This window comes from Mastigoproctus giganteus, chromosome 6, assembly GCF_048544385.1.
Source record: "Mastigoproctus giganteus isolate SK-2022 chromosome 6, ASM4854438v1, whole genome shotgun sequence".
In the NCBI taxonomy this organism is placed as follows: Eukaryota; Metazoa; Arthropoda; class Arachnida; order Uropygi; family Thelyphonidae; genus Mastigoproctus; species Mastigoproctus giganteus.
In genome coordinates this window covers 199,839,783-199,862,642 of record NC_143580.1, presented here as the reverse complement: position 1 = coordinate 199,862,642, position 22,860 = coordinate 199,839,783, and the positions used below count along the sequence as shown (strand labels likewise).

The 22,860-nt window shown below is 34.4% G+C and overlaps 1 protein-coding gene across 3 annotated transcripts in view; it reads right to left on the bottom strand.

Moving 5' to 3' along the window:
* Positions 1-22,860, bottom strand: part of kst (spectrin beta chain, non-erythrocytic 5 kst) — a 593,342-nt gene that overhangs the window by 224,209 nt on the left and 346,273 nt on the right. For all 3 annotated transcript variants that reach the window (XM_090376665.1, XM_090376667.1, XM_090376666.1), the window contains exons 39-43: positions 22,121-22,237; positions 18,755-18,868; positions 11,826-12,008; positions 11,255-11,400; positions 100-325 (exon numbers count right to left, since the gene is read on the bottom strand). In XM_090376665.1, coding sequence (XP_090232791.1) covers positions 100-325; positions 11,255-11,400; positions 11,826-12,008; positions 18,755-18,868; positions 22,121-22,237 — 786 coding nt within the window. The remainder of the gene's footprint in view (positions 1-99; positions 326-11,254; positions 11,401-11,825; positions 12,009-18,754; positions 18,869-22,120; positions 22,238-22,860) is intronic.

Sequence of the window (22,860 nt, the reverse complement as noted above, 5' to 3'; positions counted from 1 at the left end):
ACAAAGTATTAAAAAAATTAAAGATCTTAAAAATAAAATAAGAAAATGAAAAAATAAACTGCTTAATTAAAATAAGAAAATAAAAAGTAGACTGCTTACCTGTGCTTCTAAAGCTACCAAGTCATTTTCGAACCCTTCATGCTTTCTTTGCAGATTCTGTACTGAATTTATGTCTCGGCCCAAATCACTGGGAATACTTGTGTACTTTTCTTGGATGCGAGACAAAGCATCAGCAACATCTCTGTTAAAACGATGGATTTCTCCAGCAGCATGCAATTTCTGATCTCGAGCATCAATATATTCCAATAGAAGGTTCCATGCTTGACTGGAATATAAAATGTATATAATTTTTGAATTTATTTTATGAAATTTATTTATTTCTAAAGTTATTTAGATCCTACGCAAGTATGATATTAGAAGATGAAATGCACAAGGCATAATTTCTTATGGGTTTAGGTAATTAACTATATAATATTGGTGTAGATATACCATAGTTTACTCATAAATTTGAACTACGTAAAATAAGAAAATAAAACGATGCCTTTTAATAGTATCTCATATTGTGGGTGCCTTCACAACAAGATGCATCTACATTCACATATGAACAATTCTTTAGGGAAGAGGATGCCAAAAGGTTATCAAACTCTAACAAGGAGCTAAATGACTGTGATAACTGAAAGGAAAGAGGAGAAGAAACTGTTGAGGATGGACATAAAAAAGGCACCTGAAGCAGATGGAATCTATCCAATCATAATAAGGGAGGCAGCAAAGGAGGTATGCAAACTCTTAGCTATAATTATGAGAGCATCCTTGGATTCAGGGGAGGTCCCTACAGACTGCAGATTTGTGAATATATCCCTTATTCACAAAGAGTGGCATGAGTAATTACAGACCTGTTAATTTAACTTCTGTTCCAGGGAAAATAATGGAGTCACTGGTTAAAGAAGCATTGTAGGATTAAGAAACCCATACTGTGTCTGAATTATTACTGCAAGACTGCAGTAATAATTCAGACACAGTATGGGTTTCTTAAGGGTAAGTCTTGTCTGGCCAATTTGATTGGATACTATGATGTGGTCACAAAGGAACTGGATGCAAAAAATAATTTTCATATCGTATACTTGGATTTCAGGAAAGCTGTTGATACTGTTGCACATGGAAGACTACTGTACAAATTGGAGCTGTATGGCATTAAGGGCAAGTTGCTACAATGGATAAAAGGATGGTTGAGTGAGAGAAGACAGAGTGGTGGTCAATGGACACTGCTCTTCGTGAACAAATGTTATTACTGGAGTCCCCCAAGGTTCAGTGTTAGGCCCATTGATGTTTTGTATATTTATCAATGATATTGATGAAGGTATATCAGGCTTAATGTCAAAGTATGCAGATAACAAAGATTGGCAGGGTGGTTAACAACAGTCATCAGGATGAGCAACTGCAACAACTCCATTTTCCCTCAATATTACTGGTGTCTCCAAATACTTTTTAGAGAATACCATATCGTCATATGATTTATGACAAATGAACATCTAGTTCAGAAGAATAGTTCTTTAAAAATAATATTTATTACAGAGTGATTAAACTTTTTACACTGTTAAGCAGAAAAAATGCTTATATATGCATATTAAATGAACTCAAATATTCTAATTTCTAGTGTCAACATACATTTGAAATCATGGAACTGCTGTCAATGTAGCTGGCATAAATACTCATATGTTATATTTGCACTACCACTGTGGATAATATACAAGGTGTGATCAAAAAGTATGGAAACTAACTAATATTTGGGAAATGAAGCTTATGGCTATTGGGATGGACATCCTTCAATTATCCTCCTTGGCACTTTATACACTGATTCCAACACTTATACTGCTGCTGGAAACATTCCTGATAGGTTTCTTTTGAAATGGCCAATAGTTCCTGTATCACTTTCTGAACAATTTCCTTAGGCACTGCAAATATTCAAGCTTTTGGGGGGGGGGGCCTTTAAGTTTGGGGAACCAAAATATCACAGGAGCTAAATTCAATGAGTGTGATGGATGGGGAACTACAGTGATACGGTGCTTTGCAAGAAATTCTTGAATTAAAAACAGCAAGTGTGCAGGGGCATTGTTATGATTCAAGTTGCAATTCCCCAAAACCCACTTTTCCAGCTGTTTTCTCTGGGCAGCATTGGGCAATTGCCATATAACTGTTTTGTAATATTTCTGGTTCACTGTTTTGACCACACTAGACAAATTAATAATGAAAATTCTCTTTGAGTCAAACAATGCAATTAGCATGATCTTCACAGTAATCAAGGTTTTTCTTGCCCTTTTGGACTTTGAAGAAGATGGACTCTTCTTCTAAAAAAGAAAGGACTGGGCCTTTGTTTCTGAATCATAAGCCATACACCCATAATTCATCACTAATAGTGATGGAAGAAACAAACAGTGGCTCAGCATAGGCACACTGATGAACACCTGTCATACAAGAACTTGTCACTCTCCATTATCACCAGTGCAGATATGAGGCAGAAACTTGAGTGAAATGCATCGCATTCCTAAATCTTATGTTAAAATTGACTGACATGTCCCAAAAAATTTCACTGGCAACTTGAAGATAGTTAAGCGTTGATCACTCCTTATCAGATCATGAACAATGACACTGTTTGTTTTTGAAGCAATAAGCAGCCAGAGCAAGGATTGTCTCTGTTGCTCCATAACATCTTCTTTAAAAGTTGTTTTTAACATTTCATAAGTTTTTTCCACACTTTTCCTCTAATTTGAAAACAATATTTTATGCAAATTCATTGACCCGTAAAATCACCATTTTAAAATTCAGCAAAACACATAACATATCTATTCAAATTCATACTAAGACTGAATGCATATAAATGAGTGAATTCATGTGTTACTATGTCTAGATGAGTCACCAAACATGTTTCAACAAGTCACAACCTGTTATGATGCCACAATTTCAAGATACAATGTCAGTCTTGTAATTTTCTGATCATACATCATATACATGTCACCTCAAAACTCATGTCTAGCCATTTATTATTCCATCTGCATGATCTCCTCAGCTTAATTTTAATTCATTCCCTTTCCTTTTCAGTACAGTAATCAGGGTTTCATCCAACCTTTGAAGTGCATGTGTTTATGTGTTTAGAATACTCAAGATATGTTTGGTTTAATTTAGTAAGATGTTTTTAAATTTTCATTCTTTTTAAATAATTTTGTCCCATTTATAATATACTATGCTTGTGACATTATTCAGTACATTTGCACCATTACTGCTCATAATATCAATATTATACTAATACTAAAATATTATTTAGTCTAAGATCTTTTTTAAATTTTTCATTCATTTTAAACAGTTTCATCCCATTTATATTATACTATGCTTGTGACATTAGTTAGTGCATTTGCACTGTTACTACACTAACTTATTAACACTAGTTAGTGCATTTGCATCATTATCATAACATCTCATATTGTGAAATCCTTCACAACGAGTTGCCCTCCTTATACTTCAAATAAGTAATGTTTCCCCATTAGAGAATACTATTATTACTTATTTCCAGTTGAGTGCCACCACTCAGGCAACACCATTTCAAAACTATTTGACTTCTTCAGTGAGAAGGTAGGTACCAGAGGTATGAGGGCTGACAACCTAGTTGTGACTTATTAACAACATGAGAGAGACACCAAAAGTTGTGCTTCTTAGACTAATAATATTTAAGGTAGAATGCCTCAATCTATGCAAAATTCAAACTATGACATTAGTTAGTGAATTTGCATCATTACTACATACTTGTTATCCCTTGCTTAGCTAGCATAGTATAAGTGGAACAAAGGACTGGTCCCTAGAAAGCATTATAATAGGAGTTTAATGTGCATATATAATATCAAGGAATGCCTTTAACAGAGACTTTCTGTCTCACTGAACCTGATATCTTCAGATACAACTAAGAAGTTGGTCAGCAATATCTATAACTAGTCCTGAAATAGGAAGGGGGGGGGGATTCTTGCTAGAACATAAGAAAGGAACAATTTCTCAGTATGCTGTTTCAAGTTATTTTTTTTTTATTTGGATATAAAGCTAAATACAGAAAAGTGTGAACTTCCATTTTTTTTTTTCCATTTATTTGTACACACAATTCTTTACATTTTATATACAAGAACTTACAGAGAATATATATATACAATTTTATATACATTAGCATTATCATTCTCATTATACCTATATATATACTATATTATATATGAACACGTGTGTGTGTGTGTGTGTGTGTGTGTGTGTGTGTGTGTGTGTGTGTGTGTGTGTGTGTGTGTGTGTGTGTGTGTGTGTGTGTGTGTGTGTTTTACCTGTATCAAGGGTGGCTCCTAGGCCTTAGCCCATCTCCACCTTGCACGTCTGTGGTGGTGCAGAAACTCAGCAAGCCTTTTATCACTTGTGTATGTCCACCTTGCCACCAGGGAGCAGCCAACACCCAGGCAGCCGCTGCCTGCCCCCAGGCACAAGCAGCCAAGCCTGGGTCTACTATTACCTTTAGTGCCATGGGCACAAATCCCACACCCACCGGAGATAGTGCAATACCGGTGGGTGCCAGCAATCCCGTCCCCAGGTTGCCCAAACCTGGAAACCAGCAAAAAAAAAAAAAAAAAAACGAAGTAAATATTTACATATGTACAAAAGATAATAAAATTTTGACTCTAAATCCTGGTAATACAATTCAATTTACATATCTGACAAGTCATCCTATTTATATTTAATGGGATACCAACATTTATATTAACTGCTCAGCTGTCAGATTTATACTCCATTTTGGATTTGAGTTCTTAGTTGAAGTCTTTTCTTAAAGACCGATTCTGCAAAGGTCTGGAAAGTCTCAAAGTTTGTTTTGTTCTCAACTAGTACTTTCACGTTGTCCTCAGCTAGACCTGGAACCTGATTAAGTAGCAATACTCGATGGTCTGTATATTGCGGACAAAACAGTAAAACATGGATCCAGTCCTCCATTTGACCACAGGTGCAAAAAGGATCCGGCTCCAAACCGCTGTCGAAAAGTTTGGCCCTCAGAGATCCATGGCCTGTTAAATAAATACGTCGTAAACATGCTTGGTGCAAACCACGAAACAGAAGGTTGAGTAGAAGCAAACTCAACATTTTCAATATACTTCTTTGTGACTTCGCCGTGCACAGACTCATTCCATCTACTTTGCCAAATACTAATCATTTCACTCCATAATCTTTTCCGTTCTGTCTTTAAGTTACTAACTGGGTCGGTTGTAATTCCCATAATAGATACCTGCAGTCCTTTCTTATGTTTATAAATCATGCCACGGTATAAGATAAATAAATCTAAAGGCAGTTCTCCTCCAAGAATTTGGAGGGCATTGTTTGATACTGTACGAGGGGCATTGTTTAGTGCCAGAAGCATTGTCCTTTGAATTGATAGTAACTTGTTTTTAATTTTCACCTTAACGACGTTCTGGTGCCAAATACCTGCTCCATACAAAACTATAGGCAGAAATATTGCTTTATAATATAGTTTCAAGGTCTTTTTATTCAAACCCCAGTCTCTTTCGGAGATTCTTATGACCGAAGCAGTAAAATTTCTAATTTTTTCCTTCAGTTTGGTGACATGAGGGAGAAAGGTTAATTTATCATCAAGAATTATGCCAAGATATTTGTTTTGAGGAACATAAGGTATCTGTAAACCATTCAGTCGAATTCTTGGTGGTCTTCCGTAATTAAAGTGGTTTTTAAATGTCATGAAATTCGTTTTACTCGGAGATATCTTGAGCTTGTTGATGTCAGCCCATGCCACCAAATCATCTAAGATGGGTTGAATTTTGTCCTCTAATACCTTACGTGACCTTCCTTCTATGGCAATCACGAGATCATCGGCGTAGGCCACATTTAGAGAATCCTCGTGTGATTTCGTGAGCCACTGATCTAGTACGGCATTCCAGAGTAGAGGCCCCAACACCGACCCCTGGGGGCATCCTCTCGAAACCTGGGCCTTGTAAGACAGATGCTTTGCCTTGACCATGATGTATCTCTCATTAAAGTATGATCTCAGTACCCTGTACACATAATTATCACATTTAGCCAGCCTTAAAGACCTGAGGGCACTCTCCCACCAGAGGGAGTCGAAAGCGCCCTCAAAGTCCACAAAAATTGCCAAAACATATTTAGAAGATGAATTCTGGATAAAGTTCACCACCGTAAGAATAGCAACGTCAGTGGACCTCCCTTTTTTGAAGCCAAACTGACAGTTTGAGCATAGTTGGTTTTCCTCAAATTTCTTTAGTATTCTGGGAGCCAGAAGACGTTCATATAACTTTCCCAGATTAGCAAGTAAGGAAATTGGTCTGTAAGCACGGGGATCGGATATATTTTTCCCTGTCTTGTGAAGAATCTTGAGCAATGCCAATTTCCACTGATTTGGAAAGTATCCTTCCAGGAGGCATTTGTTCAAGAGATTTAGCAGTACTTGTGGGTAAAAGTTGAAAAACTTGACGATAACAAGATTCTCCAGAAGGTCAATTCCGGGGCATTTTTTGCTGTTTAGTCCAGCTATGGCAGAACCCAACTCCAACAGATTGAAACACTCAATATCAGTTGAACCCGTTTTCAAGACGTATCTTGCCTTGCTCCAATGTATCCAACGCTGGAATATCTTTAGGGAACAGACTTGACACTATAGCATGTACCGTGGAGCTCCAGTCCTCAGATTCTGCTCCGTTTATTCTTACTGTATTGTACACTTCTCCACAGAATAATTTGTTTCTGGAGATTTTGTAAACTAATCCCCACGGTTCTGAATTTCCAACCTGTTTGACAAATCCTTGCCAACAATCTATTTTAGCATTAGCTATTTCTTTGTGGTATCTCCTTCGAAGATCTCTATAAGAATCCTTGTATGCTTGAACATCCTGTCGAGACAGATGTTTGTGATTTTGATATTCCTTCCTTGTGTTCTGAACTTGCGATCTTAAATTTGCAAGATCTGAGTTCCACCAAGGGACAGGAGTTGTCTTGTTGTGTTTTTTCTTTGCTGCGTAATCCATGGCCAGATACAGCTGGGTTTGAACAAACTCAACAATCTCCTCAGCCATTAATATATTAAGGGATTCGATCATTTCGGTCGTAAAGACAGCAGAGAGGAAATCTTTAAATTTGTTCCATTTAATAGTCTTAATGGAAAATCTCCTAAGATCAGTAAGTTGAAGGTCATCAACTTGCTGCCCAGGAAGAAGACCATAAACTATGGCACGGTGGTCACTGTTGATTAACTCTGGGACAACATCCCAATGAGAGATACAACAATCAATTTTGACAGAGGTCAGAGTAATATCAATGTTGCTTTCACCGTTGACGGTCGAAAAAGTGTAGGGTTTATTAGGCAAATTCTGAACAGTAAGTCCATGAGCAAGAATAACATCTTCTAGGGTCGAACCACGAGGGTCATTAAACCTGCTATGCCACATATTGGATTTTGCATTTACATCACCAGAAATTATCAAGTTTTTCGAGGCAAACTTTGTACATAATCTATCTATACTGTGCAGAGCCAATTGGAAGTCTTCTGACGGCGGGCAATAAAGAGAAACGATATAGAAATTTATAAATTTCGAGGAGACAAGCACACAGACTGCGTTCTGAGAACACTCACCAGAAATAGAGGTGACCACTAAATCGTTATTCAGAATGACGATAGCTGTCTTGGGCGAACTGTCAAGCGAGTGCACAATTCTTGCAGAAGTTGGGAAGCCCATTAGCTTAAATGCTCTACCACCAATTTGTGCAGAGCAATAAGGTTCCTGAATACAAATAATTTCAATTTTATTCTCAAATGCCGCCACCCTTATCTCGTCCATAGTTGCTCTAGCTCTTTGGCCGTTAATTTGCAGGATTTTAATGCCCTGGTAAGAATAATTTACGCTCAAAAGAGGATTTGGATTAGCCGTGTTATTCATATTGTGTTCTCTTTTCTGTCAATTCCACCGCTCTTATGTATTCGGGACAGCAGCTATCACGAACAGAATGTTGAAAATCTCGATTTCTCCTCTTACAGTTGACACATTTTGGTGGCTCCTCTTTGTGCGTGCATTCCGAGAAGACGTGGCCTCCATTGGCACAATGGCCGCACGAGACTGTTTTGTGCGAACTGCAAAAACACACCAAAACCTCCTATCTCATTAAAAAATATATATAAAAATATTAACCAAGCATGTCTAGAGGCTATAAGGTGGCAGCCCCACCACTAGACTTACCCCACGAAAGGCTGGTAACCTGTCCGGGGGACATTCTAAATACTTGAAATAAGCTCAAGGAAAAAAACTGGATGGATCTCAAGGATAATGACCTAGGCAATGGATATAGGACTAATTTAAGGAACTTATTAAAGTAGCAACTTGGAACGTTAGGGGAATAAATCACAAATTAGATGAATTGACCATGGAACTAGAAAATAGAAATATTGACATAGCAGTCATTACCGAAACAAAAAAGAACAAAGGATCCAAAGAAATAGGTAACTTCATAATGATATACTCAGACGTACAAAGTGAAATGTGGGCATCATCGGGAGTTGCTGTTATAATAAAGAAAGAATAGGAAAACAAAATATTAGACTACTCTTGGATATCACCCAGAATATTGAAATTAAGACTAAAAATTCTATTTTAAACAATAACAATCATTGGCATCTACGCACCAGTAGAAGGCAACATTAATGAAACTGCAGAATTTTATGACGAATTACAAGAGATCATAGACCAAACTAACAAAAACGAATACCTCATACTAGCAGGAGATTTTAATGCAAGGGTTGGTGCTCAATCAGAAGACAAATGTATAGGATCAGAAGACGAACCCGTGGTCAACAATAATGGAAGATGCTTGATAAACTTCTGCATTTTTAATAAACTTAAAATTAAAAATAATCTCTTCAGACACAAGAATATCCATAAATTCACATGGGAAGCAAGAAACAAAGTCTATAATAGATTATATTATCATTAATGAAAATTTAAATGACAAAATTAGAGACTAGAGTATTCAGAGGCAGTGAAATTGACAGTGATCACTACCTAGTAGAAAGCACTTTCAAAATAAAAAGAAATTATCTTAATAAAAAGAAGAAAATACTAACAAAAACTACTAAGAAATTAAAAATACATTTGTTGGAAGATGAAAGCATTAAATTCCTGTATGAAAGTCGATTGAAAGATAAACTCAAATCAGATGAAATTGATAATGTTGAGGAAATCTGGTCAAACATGAAAAAATCAATTCTAGGAGACGCTAAAGAAAGTCTTGGATATAGATCTATAAAAAATAAAAACTGGTTAAGAACTTGGAATGAAGAATTGAAACAAACAATCAATGAGAAAAAAAAAGACCTATAAACTGTTCCTACAAACTAAAGACCTACATCTACACATAAAATATAAAAAGCTTAGAGCAGAAGTTAGAAAACTAACCAGAAGAATCCAACAAGATGACTGGGATAAATTTGTTAAATCTTTAGAACGCGATATCACGAGCCCACAGAGAAGAGGTTTTAAAATTTTTAAGAAATTACAACTAGACAAATGATCAAATAAAAACCAACTCCATCTCTCAAGCAGAATGGAAGCAACACTATTCCAAACTATGATATAACCCTGGCACTATGGAATTGGAAGATGAATCTGTGGTAACCAAAGATGAAGAAAATATAACAAAAAACCAAAAAAGCCCAGGCATAGACAATTTGAATGTAGAACTATTTAAATATGGTGGCACTTTACTAAAAATATTTAACATCATATGGCATAAGCAACAGATACCCAAAGATTGGGAAACAGGAATAGTAATCAATTTACACAAAAAAGGCTCCAGAAATAACCCTAACAACTACAGAGAGAGATAACACTGCTATCAACTGCTTCAAAGCTATACTCTAATATACTAAAGAATAAACTTAATAAATACAGTGAACAATTCTTAGAAGAAGAACAATGTGGATTCGGAAAAGGGAGAAACACATAGATGCCATTTTTTCATTACAACAAATTTTGGAGAAAAAAAGAGAATTCAATCTACCAACATTTCTACTGTTTATTGATTATGAAAAAGCATATGACAATGTAAATCAGAAAAAACTTTGGCAGATTCTATGTGAAGAAAATATCCCAACCCAACTCCGGAAAGCAATGCAAAGTCTATATAAAAATGCAAAAGTCTGCATAAAATATTTTAATGGTCAACTCTGAGACCCAATTAACACCAATAAAGGAGTCAAACAAGGTTGTGAACTATCACCAAATTTATTTAATATCTCCATCAATAAAATTATTAAAGAATGGAAATAAACAATTAACAACGGAATACAGTTGAACAACAGGAATAAAATCCAAACTATATTATATGCTGATGATCAAGTTATAATTGCAAAAGCCAAATATGAACTACAGATAGCAGCAAATGAACTGAATAAAATAGGTAAAAAGTACGAGATGAAAATCTCCACCTCAAAAACAAAATCAATGGGATTATGTGGAAAAAATATACAAAGAGTCAAAATTGTTATTGATTACAAAATAATAGAACAAATATCTGATTTCATCTATTTGGGAAATTTAATATCAAATGAAGAGAAAGACATCCACACTAAACTACAAAAATATAATAAAATGAATGGAATGATTAAACGCCACTTCGGAAAACAAATGACAACTGAAACAAAATTATGACTGCACAACATCACTTCAAAATCAGCCCTCTTCTACAGCTGTGAGACTTGGGTCATAAATAAGAAAGATGCACACAAACTAGAAGCAGCACAAATGAGATTTTTAAGACCATTATTAGGCTTTACAAGACTAGACTGCCAAAGAAATTTAGATATCTGCGAGAAATTAAAAGTAGATAACATAGTAAATGACATAAAACGGTACCAGAAAAAAATGGATTAGCCACCTAGAAAGAATGAACCTAGACCGGATCCCAAAATTAGCCTTTAACTATAAACCTACAGGCAAGAGAGATGTGGGTTTACCAAGACAACGATGGCGAAATCAAGACCACCTCCAAGAGCTACAACGGAACAGGCCTTAAAAGACCTGAGCCGGACCAAGTTCATGATGATATTAACCGAGTAGATCCACATTACTTAAAAATATTTATTAACTAACCTTAAATCCAGTATACATAGCCTATAAACAAAAACCTGTTTTGATTTCTAGTAGAATAATCAAATGATTCTTAAACTCACGTTAAATGGTTTTGTCTTTTCTCGATGTCTCCAGCAAACGGACTGTCAGTTGCTGCAAGCTTCTTTGCCAACTCTTCACACTGAACAAATCGTTCAGAGCCTGATTCTATTCTATGTTTGAAATCATCAAATTTGCTCTGCAAAAGCTTCAAGGGGGAAAAAAAAAAAAAAGAAGTAAATAAAACACTACATAAACACATTTCTCAAAATTTTATTTTAGATGTTCATTAATTTATATAAAACTTACTTGGGGAAAAAAAAGCATTCTAATCTGCCTAAATTCAAGTGCTTTGAATAGTTATAAAAAATTACAGACTTTATAATCCTTTGATTATAAAGTTTGTAACTGACTGACTGTTGTAATTGACTGGGAAAGGAAAAATATTAACAGAAGTTGTGTTTTTTTTTTTTTTTTTTTATCTAAATCAGTCTAATTTTTTTTTTGATAATGAAAGGGGAATTAGGAAGACGATATGGTGTGTCTAGCAATGAAATCTTGTTAGATCTATAAAATCATTTTTAATTTTACATTACATTTAATAGCTTACATTTCAAACAGTGAAATACTTACCAAAAGGTGCTCATAATCTTGTCCATATTCTTCTGAGGCTGCTGTAACCATCTGCTCATTTATCCAATTTTCTAAATCTTCTGTCTCTCGAAAATATTCAAGGCGATGCTTTGATTCTATTAATTTCTGACGTCTACTTGTAGATAATTTTTGCAGATTTTTCATCTGCTGGTATATTACTTGCTAAATTAAATAAAATTAAGGATCTAATTATTCTGTCTCATAATATCTTAATTCATTATATCTTATTAAATAAAATGTTAAAGCTATACAAAATATTAGTAAAAATAAAAATCCATTTCCTAATTGAGCAAGCAAGAAGATAATGGAACTAGGCAAAAATTCTGAATTATAAGTATATTTTTTTAGTTATGTGGGTTTTACATCAACAGAAGTTAACAAATGCTCTTAGCAAATATTAATGATTTTTTTTATTCAAATGAAATCTAATAAAGGCAGGAAATACTTTCTAATATGGGTGTTGATTGGCATGACAATACATTTTTCGTATATTTTTATTTAATGCTTATTCATTCCATTCTTTTAATAAATGCATAGCCAACTCTTAAATTGACAAACTGAAAGAACCTTTAAAATAAATCAGTGAGTACACAATTGTAATAGGCAACAGAAAATCTACAGCAACACAGAAAGTGATTATGCACGAAAAACTGAGGTGGGAAAGGTGCAATCCATGAGTAACCATCAGATTCTGAGAATACTCAACAGAGGTTAATGAACAATCTTGGTAGCCACTACAAACAACACCTGTTGTTTGTAGTGGCTACTAATAAGTATAAGTAGCCACTACAAACAACACCTGTTGTTTGTAGTGGCTACTAATAAGTATAAGTAAATTAAAGACTTATTACAATTGGTAATAAGTGAACAGCAAAAGTGCCATAAAAATAATTTGCTACCAGACTGGGATTGCATGTGTTTCCCTTGCCTTTTTCATTTAGAATTTTTTTAAAAATATAGGATCAAAGATACAGAAGCAAGGTATTATTTCAAAGCAAGTATTTAAATAGCTTGAGAGAAAACAACCCACTTCTATATTTCTTACTGGATTTGATTAATGCAGTAAGGCTATGCTGCCTATAAAAAAAAAAAGGTTTTATTTTCATATAATGAAGGTAATATTTGCAAGCTGAAGTTTTTTTTTTTTTTTTCCCCAAATGCCACTTGACTGTTCATTAAGATTCAATACATTTGTTCACTTATTTGTACAAGGTCACTAAGTGAGGCTAACCTCTTGTCTGATGATGAAACCAAATAGTTCAAAAACTGGTCACAATGGTGCCTTCGAGTTTTTAATGAATAACAGATTTGCCTACTTGCTGCTGTTTTTCAATTAAAAAAAGATGGTAGATACTTTAAGTTGACTCATAGATAACACAGCCATAAGCCAAAGCTCTGCTACTGTCACAGGAGAGACAATGTCCCCTAGCAGTAGAGATATAAAAATTAAAAGAATGCGGGTGTTTCCTCTCAAAGTATACACAAAAGTATTCAAGAAGAGCCCGTCACCACCAAATACGGAGCATGCGGAAAGGTCAGGGAATGACCACCGCACCGGAGCAATATGGCCTTAGTTGCTAATGCTCCTAAAAAAAAAAACCAAACCAAACCAAATTCAAGAAGAAACAAGTGGAAAAGTCAAAGAAAGAAACTATGATCAGTGCAGCAACTTTCCTTTTATATGCTCATTAAATGATGAACATCTGTCCTCCATTGGCCCTCTATACACTCAGTAAATGGATAGTGCATGCACTTGATCAGCAGTGTTCCAATAGCCATAATGGAAAAATGCAAACAAAGGTAAATGAAGGACATGAGCACTCCGTCAGTGGCATAAATTTACAAAATAACAGAGCAACTGATTACAATCTGGTAAGCAGTCCTGCAATGAGTAAATAACGTAATGTATGCAACAACAAAACTGATGATTCATATGAAATCCAAAATATTCTACCAGCTGGCCATTCTGAAAATGTCTCTAACCTATCTTAATGTAACATTTTATTTTTAAAATGTTTGAAATGTTATATTTATGCTTATAAATAGTTGTAGTGGCCAATATATAAGCAGCTGTCAAGTGGGAATGTTTATACAGCCATTTCAGAATGTATGCTAAATGAAGAAAACCTATGATAACAAATATATATGGTTCTTTTTTTTTAATTTACATATTCATAAGTCTGGAGCATAAGATTACAGCATCCTACTTCATCTGCTTATGCTTATAGTAAGCACAAATCGCTATATTGCCCCTTGGCAAATACGCATAAAAGAGCTCAAATGAAAATTAGAAAGTCATACCACCTGGAAATTTTTTAACAATGGCATAATATCTCATCTAGAGGAACAAAAATCAAAACTCAATATAAAATAAACATGAATCACACGTTCAAATTCATTCACATGATCAACTAATGACATCTAAATTCAAAAACATTCATATATCACATATAATTGTTAATGAATGTAAAATTAAAAGCTAGGTAACATGCAGTTGATATGACTAGTTATTGAGTGGGAATGTTTGATAGGCCTCTTGAAGAAACAGAGAAAAGCTCTAATGGCAAACTAAACACGTAGGAGTTTGTTATAGGCCTAATGACTCGAATGAGTACAATGAACAATTATACAGAGAAATAGAGTGGGCTAGTAAATCAGAATGTCTTATAATGGGGGATTTTAACTTCCCAGATATTGACTGGAACTTGTGGGTTGGTCACTCACACACTAATCAGACTTTTCTGGATTTATTGGATGATTGTTTTCTGCAGCAGCATGTTCGAGAGGCAACCAGAGAGAGTAATACTCTTGATCTGGTTATCAGCAGTGATCATTCGTGTATTAAGAATTTGCAGATAAAGGAACCACTAGGTCGAAGTGATCACAGTGTACTGATGTGGGATTTACTTAAAGATTTAATTACCATCAGGGGTAAAGGAAAGGGTTTTTGCTTCCGTAAAGGTGAGTACAGTGGTCTCAGAAAGTTTTTAAATTCTGCACAGTGGGATCAACTTACGATGTTACCAACAGTAAATTCTAAGTGGGAAGAATTCAAGGAATTAATCGTGGATGCTACTAAAAGTTTCATACCTATTAAGAAATATTGTTCAAGGTTTAGGCCTAAATGGTTATCTAATGAACTACTGAGACTTGTAACAGAGAAGAAAAATGCATGGGATGCATATAAATTATCAAGCGACTCAGAAGCCTATGGCAGATATAAGCTAGTCTGTAATCAGGTCACAAAGGAGGTTAGGCAGGCGAAGGCAGATTACGATAAATCCTTGGCAAAAGAAGCTAAGAAAAACAGCAAGGATTTCTTTACTTATATAAACTCTAAAAGGAAGGGGATGAATCTGATTGGTCCACTTGATATCGATGGTCCGACTGTTGATGATCCTGCTCAGACAGCAAACAAACTGAATCAGTATTTCGCATCTACATTCACACATGAGGAATTATTAAGGTTTGAAAATGGCAGAAGGTTATCAAATTGTAGCAGGATACTTAATGATTTTGTAATAACTGAGAGCAAAGTAGAGGAGAAATTGTTGAAGTTAAACATAAGAAAAGCACCTGGGGTGGATGGGATCTATCCAGTTATATTAAAGGAGGCGGCAAAGCAACTAAGCAAACCCTTAGCCATAATTATGAGAGCATCCTTGGACTCAGGAGAGGTTCCCACGGACTGGAGATGTGCAAATGTATCCCCAATTTACAAAGGGGGATCGAAGGGCGACAGGAGTAATTACAGACCAGTTAGTTTAACTTCTGTTCCAGGTAAAATAATGGAGTCACTGGTTAAAGATGCACTGCAGGATCATCTAGACAAGATGATCAGTGCAGCAACTTTCCTTTTATGTGCTCATTAAATGATGAACATCTGTCCTCCATTGGCCCTCTATACACTCAGTAAATGGATAGTGCATGCACTTGATCAGCAATAATTCAGACACAGCAATAATTCAGACACAGCATGGGTTTGTTAAGGGAAAGTCTTGTCTGACAAATTTGATTGGTTATTATGATGTGGTTACAAAGGAACTGGATGCAAAAAATAATTTTGATATATTATATATTTGGATTTCAGGAAAGCTTTTGACACTGTTGCGCATGGAAGACTATTGTACAAATTGGAGCAGAATGGTATTAAGGGTAAGTTGCTACAATGGATAAAAGGATGGTTAAGTGGAAGAAGACAGACAGTGGTAATTAATGGGTGCTGCTCTTCGTGGACTAATGTGATTAGTGGAATCCCACAAGGTTCGGTGTTGGGGGGGCCACTGTTGTTTTGTATATTTATCAGTGATATTGATGAAGGTATATCAGGCTTAATGTTGAAGTTTGCAGATGATACAAAGGTTGGCAGGGTTGTTAATGGCAGTGTGCTACTGCAACAGAATCTAGATAATTTGGGCAGATGGGCTAAGAAGTGGCAACTGAAGTTTAACCTTGACAAATGCAAAGTACTGCATATGGGTAGAAGTAACCCCAGAGAAATGTACCAACTGTGTGGTACTACACTTAAGGTGGTAGAAAATGAAAAAGACCTGGGAGTAATTGTGCAGTAAGATATGAAGTTTTCTGAGCAATGCAGACAGGCTGCCAGGGCAGGTCATGGGGTTTTGTCAATGATATATAGGAATTTTGCTAGCAGGGAAAAGGAGGTGATTGTCCCTCTGTATAAGGCAATGGTCAGGCCACACCTTGAGTACTGCGTACAGGTCTGGAGGCCTCATTTTAGGAAGGATGTAGATTTACTTGAGCGTGTACACAGAAGGGCAACAAGATTGGTGAGGGGAATGAAGGGATCCTCTTACCAAGAGAGGATTAAGTTCTGAAAATTGCAGTGGCTGGAGACTAGGCATCTGCGCAGTGTTCTGACTGAGGTGTATAAGGCCTTGAATGGGTTGAGCACGCTGATTCTGATGGGATCCTTACACTTGTTTATATTACGAACCTAAGGGGGCATAAATTCAAATTAAGAAAGGACAGATGTGGAATAGATGTGCAGAAATTTGCCTTTAGCCAGTGGGTGGTTAATTGCTGGAACAAACTTCCATCTGTCGTTGTGGAAGTTGATAGGTTGAATAAATTTAAGGAGGAACTGGACAGGCATTTGGAGGGAATGGTGTGATTTTCTTTTGGCTGATGCTGCATAAGCTCATACACTTGCTTTCTTGCATCATATGCCACTACTACTACTACTACTACGTTCATTTTTAGTAATTTATATAATTCAGTGGTACCTGCACTAAAAATTAACATTGTATATTGTAATAGAGAATTATTTTGTGAAACATATTTCAAAGTACCAAATACTCTGAAACATATTTTGAAACACCAAATACTCTGAAACATTGGCATTAGTAGAAGCATATGATGCAAGAAAACAAGCTTATACAACATCAGCCAAAAAAAAAATAATAATATAATAAAAAAAATTAAAATAAAAATAATAATAATAATAATAATAAAACTCCCATTTGAAACATCCATTCACTCTATAAAAGTTTGTCCGGTTCTTCCTTGAATTTATTTAAGCTATCAACTTCCACAACAGACGGAAGTTTGATCCAGCAATTAACTACCCGCTGGCTAAAGGCATTTTCCACACATCTATTCTACAATTGTCTTTTCTCAATTTCAATTCATGCCTCTTCCCCCCCCCCCCAGTTCATAATCTGAGCAAGAGGAAGAATCCATCAGCATTGAGCCTGCTCAACCCATTCAAGCCCTTATATACTTCATTCAGATCACCTCTCAGGTACCAAGTCTCCAAATGCTGCAATTTTCAGAACTTAAGCCTTTCTTGGTAAGAGGACCTCTTCATACCCCTACCAATCTTGTTGCCCTTCTCTATACTCATTCTAGAAACTTTACATCCTTCCTAAAATAAGGCCTGCAGGCCTGTTTACAGTGCTCAAGGCGTGGCCTGACTAAAGGGATAATCATCTCCTTTTCCCTACTAGCAAAATTCCTGTATATCATTGACAGAAAACTTCATACTAACTGCACAATTACCCCTAAGTCTTTTTCATTCTCTACCACCCTGAGTGCAGTATCATACAGTTGGTACGTTTCTCTGGGGTTACTTCTACTCATATGCAGTACTTTGCATTTGTCAATGTAAAACTTCAACATATTTTGAAACACCAAATACTTTGAAACATATTTCAAATTATTTGGTGAAACACATTTCATATTTCAAAGAACCTAACCAAAATATCCTTTTGTTGAATGTGATACTAGCAATCAAAAAATATCACATAAATATAAAGCTTCTTGATAGCAATTTGTAAATATAAGCAGAATAAAATGTTTCAAAAAATGATTACATATTTTTTATTCTTTATCTATATTATCTATATATTCCTTTTCTATAATAAATTAAGTGCAACAACCTATCTATTCATCTCTAGTATAACAGTCATGAAAATTAACTGATTCAAAGATAATCTCAATAAATTTTGAAGCTCTGCTCAGAATCAAAATATGATCATAACTTACAAATCTTCTATATCTAAATAAAAGGTAAAGGTTAACTGCAGCCATTATCAATCCACTGCAGGATGGAAGCCTCCTCAGCGATTCATGTTAAGGGAAAAGGACCATAATCTGACATGCTGGTCCAGTGAAGGTTGGCAGATCGACCATATTTATCAGTCAAGGGCTTGGCCCTCGGTCTACTCAAAGAGCATGTACTACTGCACTCCTGCTCCTGACCACCTGGCTATGATACCTAAATAGTAGGACTCAAATCCACAAATTTTCATGAGAGAGCTTACCACCAATATTACATCACCACCATCAACAAATGCATGCTTTATCACCTGCTAATAAATTTCAGCAAATTGTATTTAAAAAATTAAATATATATACAACAATAATAATAAATAAAATATTACCATTCTACTATTAATCATCTTGGAATCGGGGTGTTCATTATCTACCATACTTTGAGCCTGGTGGCCCATCTCAGTGATTAGCCCTGAATATGTATCTATTTCTAATTCTACAGCCTGAAAAAGAAATAAAAAGGGGAAAAAAGGTGTTAATAGACAACATAAAAAAGTAATCATTTTCATGTTACAGGATAAAAATGACATTTTGAACAAATTTTGCTACTATCAGTAGGAAAGCAAAGTTGAAAGACAGTGTTTTTCACTTTTAACAAAGTTTATCTATTCTCTCCGAACTACTTTTATCACATCCCTTTTACCATAAAACTATCCTTCAATAGTTTGCAACATTATTACACTAACCCCACATCAGCTGTTTACAATTGGTTTGTCTTTATACATTAATACAATGTCTTATGTTGCTGATATTTATCTATGATAAAAAAAAAAAAAAAAGGAAAACATCAATGGCACACACCAAATAGTTGAGTTAAATAACTTGTGCTTGACTAAAGTGCTTTCTAATAATCCTTTACATTGAGAATAGTAAAAACTAATGTTGGAACACAACTAACAACGCAATTACTAATACAATTAATAACACTAACAACACAATTACTAATACAACTAATACAACAAGTGAATGTCATCAAAATAGAATTACTTCTTTCAAGAGGATGTTATAAATACCACTTTTTAATGGGTATTCAGGTAAGATGGAGTGCTTATTTGCTATTTTCCTTACACAAACTATGCTTCACACCAGGTCCATGCCGAGCCATTTTAGTACCTGAGGCAAGGATTAAAAATTTTGCCCTACTGTTAATCATGGCAACATTGGCAATTATTTAATCTTTCTTTTGGTGCCCCTTTCAGCTTTTAATCTGACGCAAGAGCCTCGTTCGCCTCACCCTCGGCACGGCTCTGCTTCACACTGGGGAGGAATATTTGTACATGTGAAGTCTAGTGAAAAAAAAGAAAGAATTCTGAAGCTTATTTTTTGGATACAGAATTTGTCTGTTTGCTCATGAGTGAAATTGATTATATGATTAAGATAATTGTCTCATTATTTGAGTAGTTTATTATATTCATATTGTATTTGAAAAATGTTATGGAACTGAACATTGCAGAACATTAGTAAACAAAAATCTTCTTTTTTTGTCTTTGTAAATAATGCTCTGTATCATTAAATCAGATATAAGACTGTTTGGTAGTGAACTGTGAATCATTTCTCCTGAAACAATGGCACTTAGGAAATTTTAGTCATTCATTAAATAACATTTTTATGGATGGTCATCCACTTTAATCTCTAAGATCGATGCAGTGAAGTAAAAATACTGATGTGTAGCAAAGGTGAACTGTACTGTAATCATTCCTCATATCGTGAAAATATATTCTATCTTATTTCTTTATTTTAATGGTGTCTTGGTTCAATGTTTTGTTTATTTCAAGGACTGATATCTAAAATTGATTAAAAAGAAAAAAAGAAAAGAAAAAGAGGTTGCTTATATGACACTCTCCATGAAGGATTTATAATACCATTAGAACCATATTTACTTCTTCAACTTTCCATTCATGGGCCATGACTGAACTGTGTTGCCAGAAGCCAAAAGGTTCAGACACAAACTCAGGAACATTTGCAAGGCATGTAAAGGATCAAAAGAGAGCCAATTAAATGCAAATGGCATGCAAAGATAATCGCATTTTATGTCAACTACTAGCTGTAAGAGTCTTTCAAATTTTCCTAAACTCAATATTAAGCTGGTTGTTCTAGTAACCACGAGAACACTGTTCATCTAATTTTTTTTAAGGGTCTAGCAAAAATGAACCTGCAATTCAGCGAGTAGATGAAGTGTTCTTCCTGAGTGAACAAAAACCATTTTATTTTTTTCAAGTATTAATATGTACAGTTATCAGAACTTGCCTCTACTCAGGTTTTCATTACTATGACAGGAATCCATTGTCAGATGATTAGGATATAATTTGATACCAAAATCATTCAAAGTAAAAAAAAAAAAAAAAAAAAAAAAATTCATGGCAAGTAATAATGGAGAAATGCAAAAATAGCATATGAAATTTCTGAGACCCTTTTTCTTTAGTCGACTTAATTCTTACAGAAATAACATCTATTCAATAATCTTAGGTACAATAATCTTATAAACCACAAATAATAAATTCAAGTTAATATTCCCTGCTGCATGCTACAAACATTATCTCAACCTTAAATTCTAGTAATCTGAATTAATTGATTATATTGTATGAAGTTGTAAAACAAAAAAATAAATAAAACAAATAATAATAATAACGATAAAATTCTACATTAGATATTCTGAATTTGTATAAAAACAAGACAAATTAACATGAGGAGTGAAAAACCCAAACATTTACAACTTTGTACTCCACCCAGGGTCTCTGAGAGGAATTTTATCAGGGGGTACAAAAGTTTCAGGCCCCCTTCCCTTCCCCATTAGTCATCCTGTTTTATGCCATGAGCTATAGCCTGTAAGGCTAAAAATAGTATAACAGCTGTATACACCTGACGACATTATAGTTTTTAAAAACAATATGCTTTCTTCTTAAATAGTACAGCTTACTTGCTGTAACTTAGCCTTTAATCTACAATGTGTTTACTGAGTCAATCAGAATCAGTCATGTACTATTGCAGCATCTTTCAATAACAATATTTAAAATTAAGCAAGAAGAAGCAAGTAATGCTAATGAGGAATGCTCATCACTTTCAAAAGTTGCAGGTTTTTTTTTTTTTTATGTCATAATATTTATCTTAACACTATTTAAAATCTTTAAAATCGTGAAGTGACAGTTGTTGAACAGCACTTGGCACTTCATTTTATTGCATTACACAATGTAATGCAATAGTTAGTTCAGTTGGTGATAATATAAAAGAAATCATGTATTAAGCAGGAATGCCTAACCCCTGAGAACTTTTTTGCACTCTTCATTATATTGACCTTCCATAAGTAAAACCACAATGCATACTATTTCTCTATTTCTTAAACTTCATAAAAACCAGTTAAACACTTTTTTCATTCAAAATGATTTTTAGGATTACTCAAATACTATGATCATTCATCTCAAATAAATAAAATGTATCGGTTTTCTCTAAAATTGATTCTTCTATGATTATACACTCCTATGAGATAAAAAAAATCCTCCCAGATTCTCTATGTACTGGAAAGCTAAAAATATTACTCTCCAAGCTGGCCCTCTGTTCATTAAATATTTTTAATTTGAAAATTTCGTTTCATTTTTTCATTTGAAATTAACATATGGGTAATTAAAGAGTACAATAAAAACTGATAAATAGTATATTCTAAATAAAATAAACAAAATATTAGTCTAAATTTAATTTACCTTATGTTTTGTCAGAAGTTTAACAGCAGCATCCTCATCTTTTCCATAATCTGTGCTTGTTAACATATCCATCTTCTCATTCATCCAGGATTCAACTTCATTTGCCTCAGAAAAAAACTTAAAAAAAAAAAAAAAAGTTTAACATTTTAATGAGTCTTATGAAGCTCAACCAAATGACATTAATTCACTTTAAGATAAATAAATCAGATCCTACAGAATCAATTTTACTTCAGTTGTTTTTATGTTTGTGTCAAAATATAACTGATTACCACTTTTTGCTAACAGGGAATAAACTTCCAGCACTTCTGCCAATTTAATTCATATACAGTAAATAAAACTGATGAGCCAATTATTTTACTACTTTTTAAGTTAACTAAGATTAGGCAAAAGAACATGGCACTTTTAAATTTAATAAAATAATAATATATTTTTATTTTTGAAAATGCTTCTTTCTTTTTTTTTTTTTTTTGTTTCAGAGAAAAAAAGCATTTTTAAAAATCATCTGTTCGTGGACTTTTTTAATTTTAGTTTGACAAAATATCTTTCATAACACCTTCTCCATATACCCACACATAAGAAATTATAACACTCTTAATTGGAATTTTTCATTACTAGAGTTCTGAGAACTTACTAATTTCACTATTGTTATATCAGTTAGATGAGTGATTATCTATAAATGGATCAGATATCCTCAAACCTATTGCCAAGGCAATCCTAATTGATCCCAACCATCATAACAA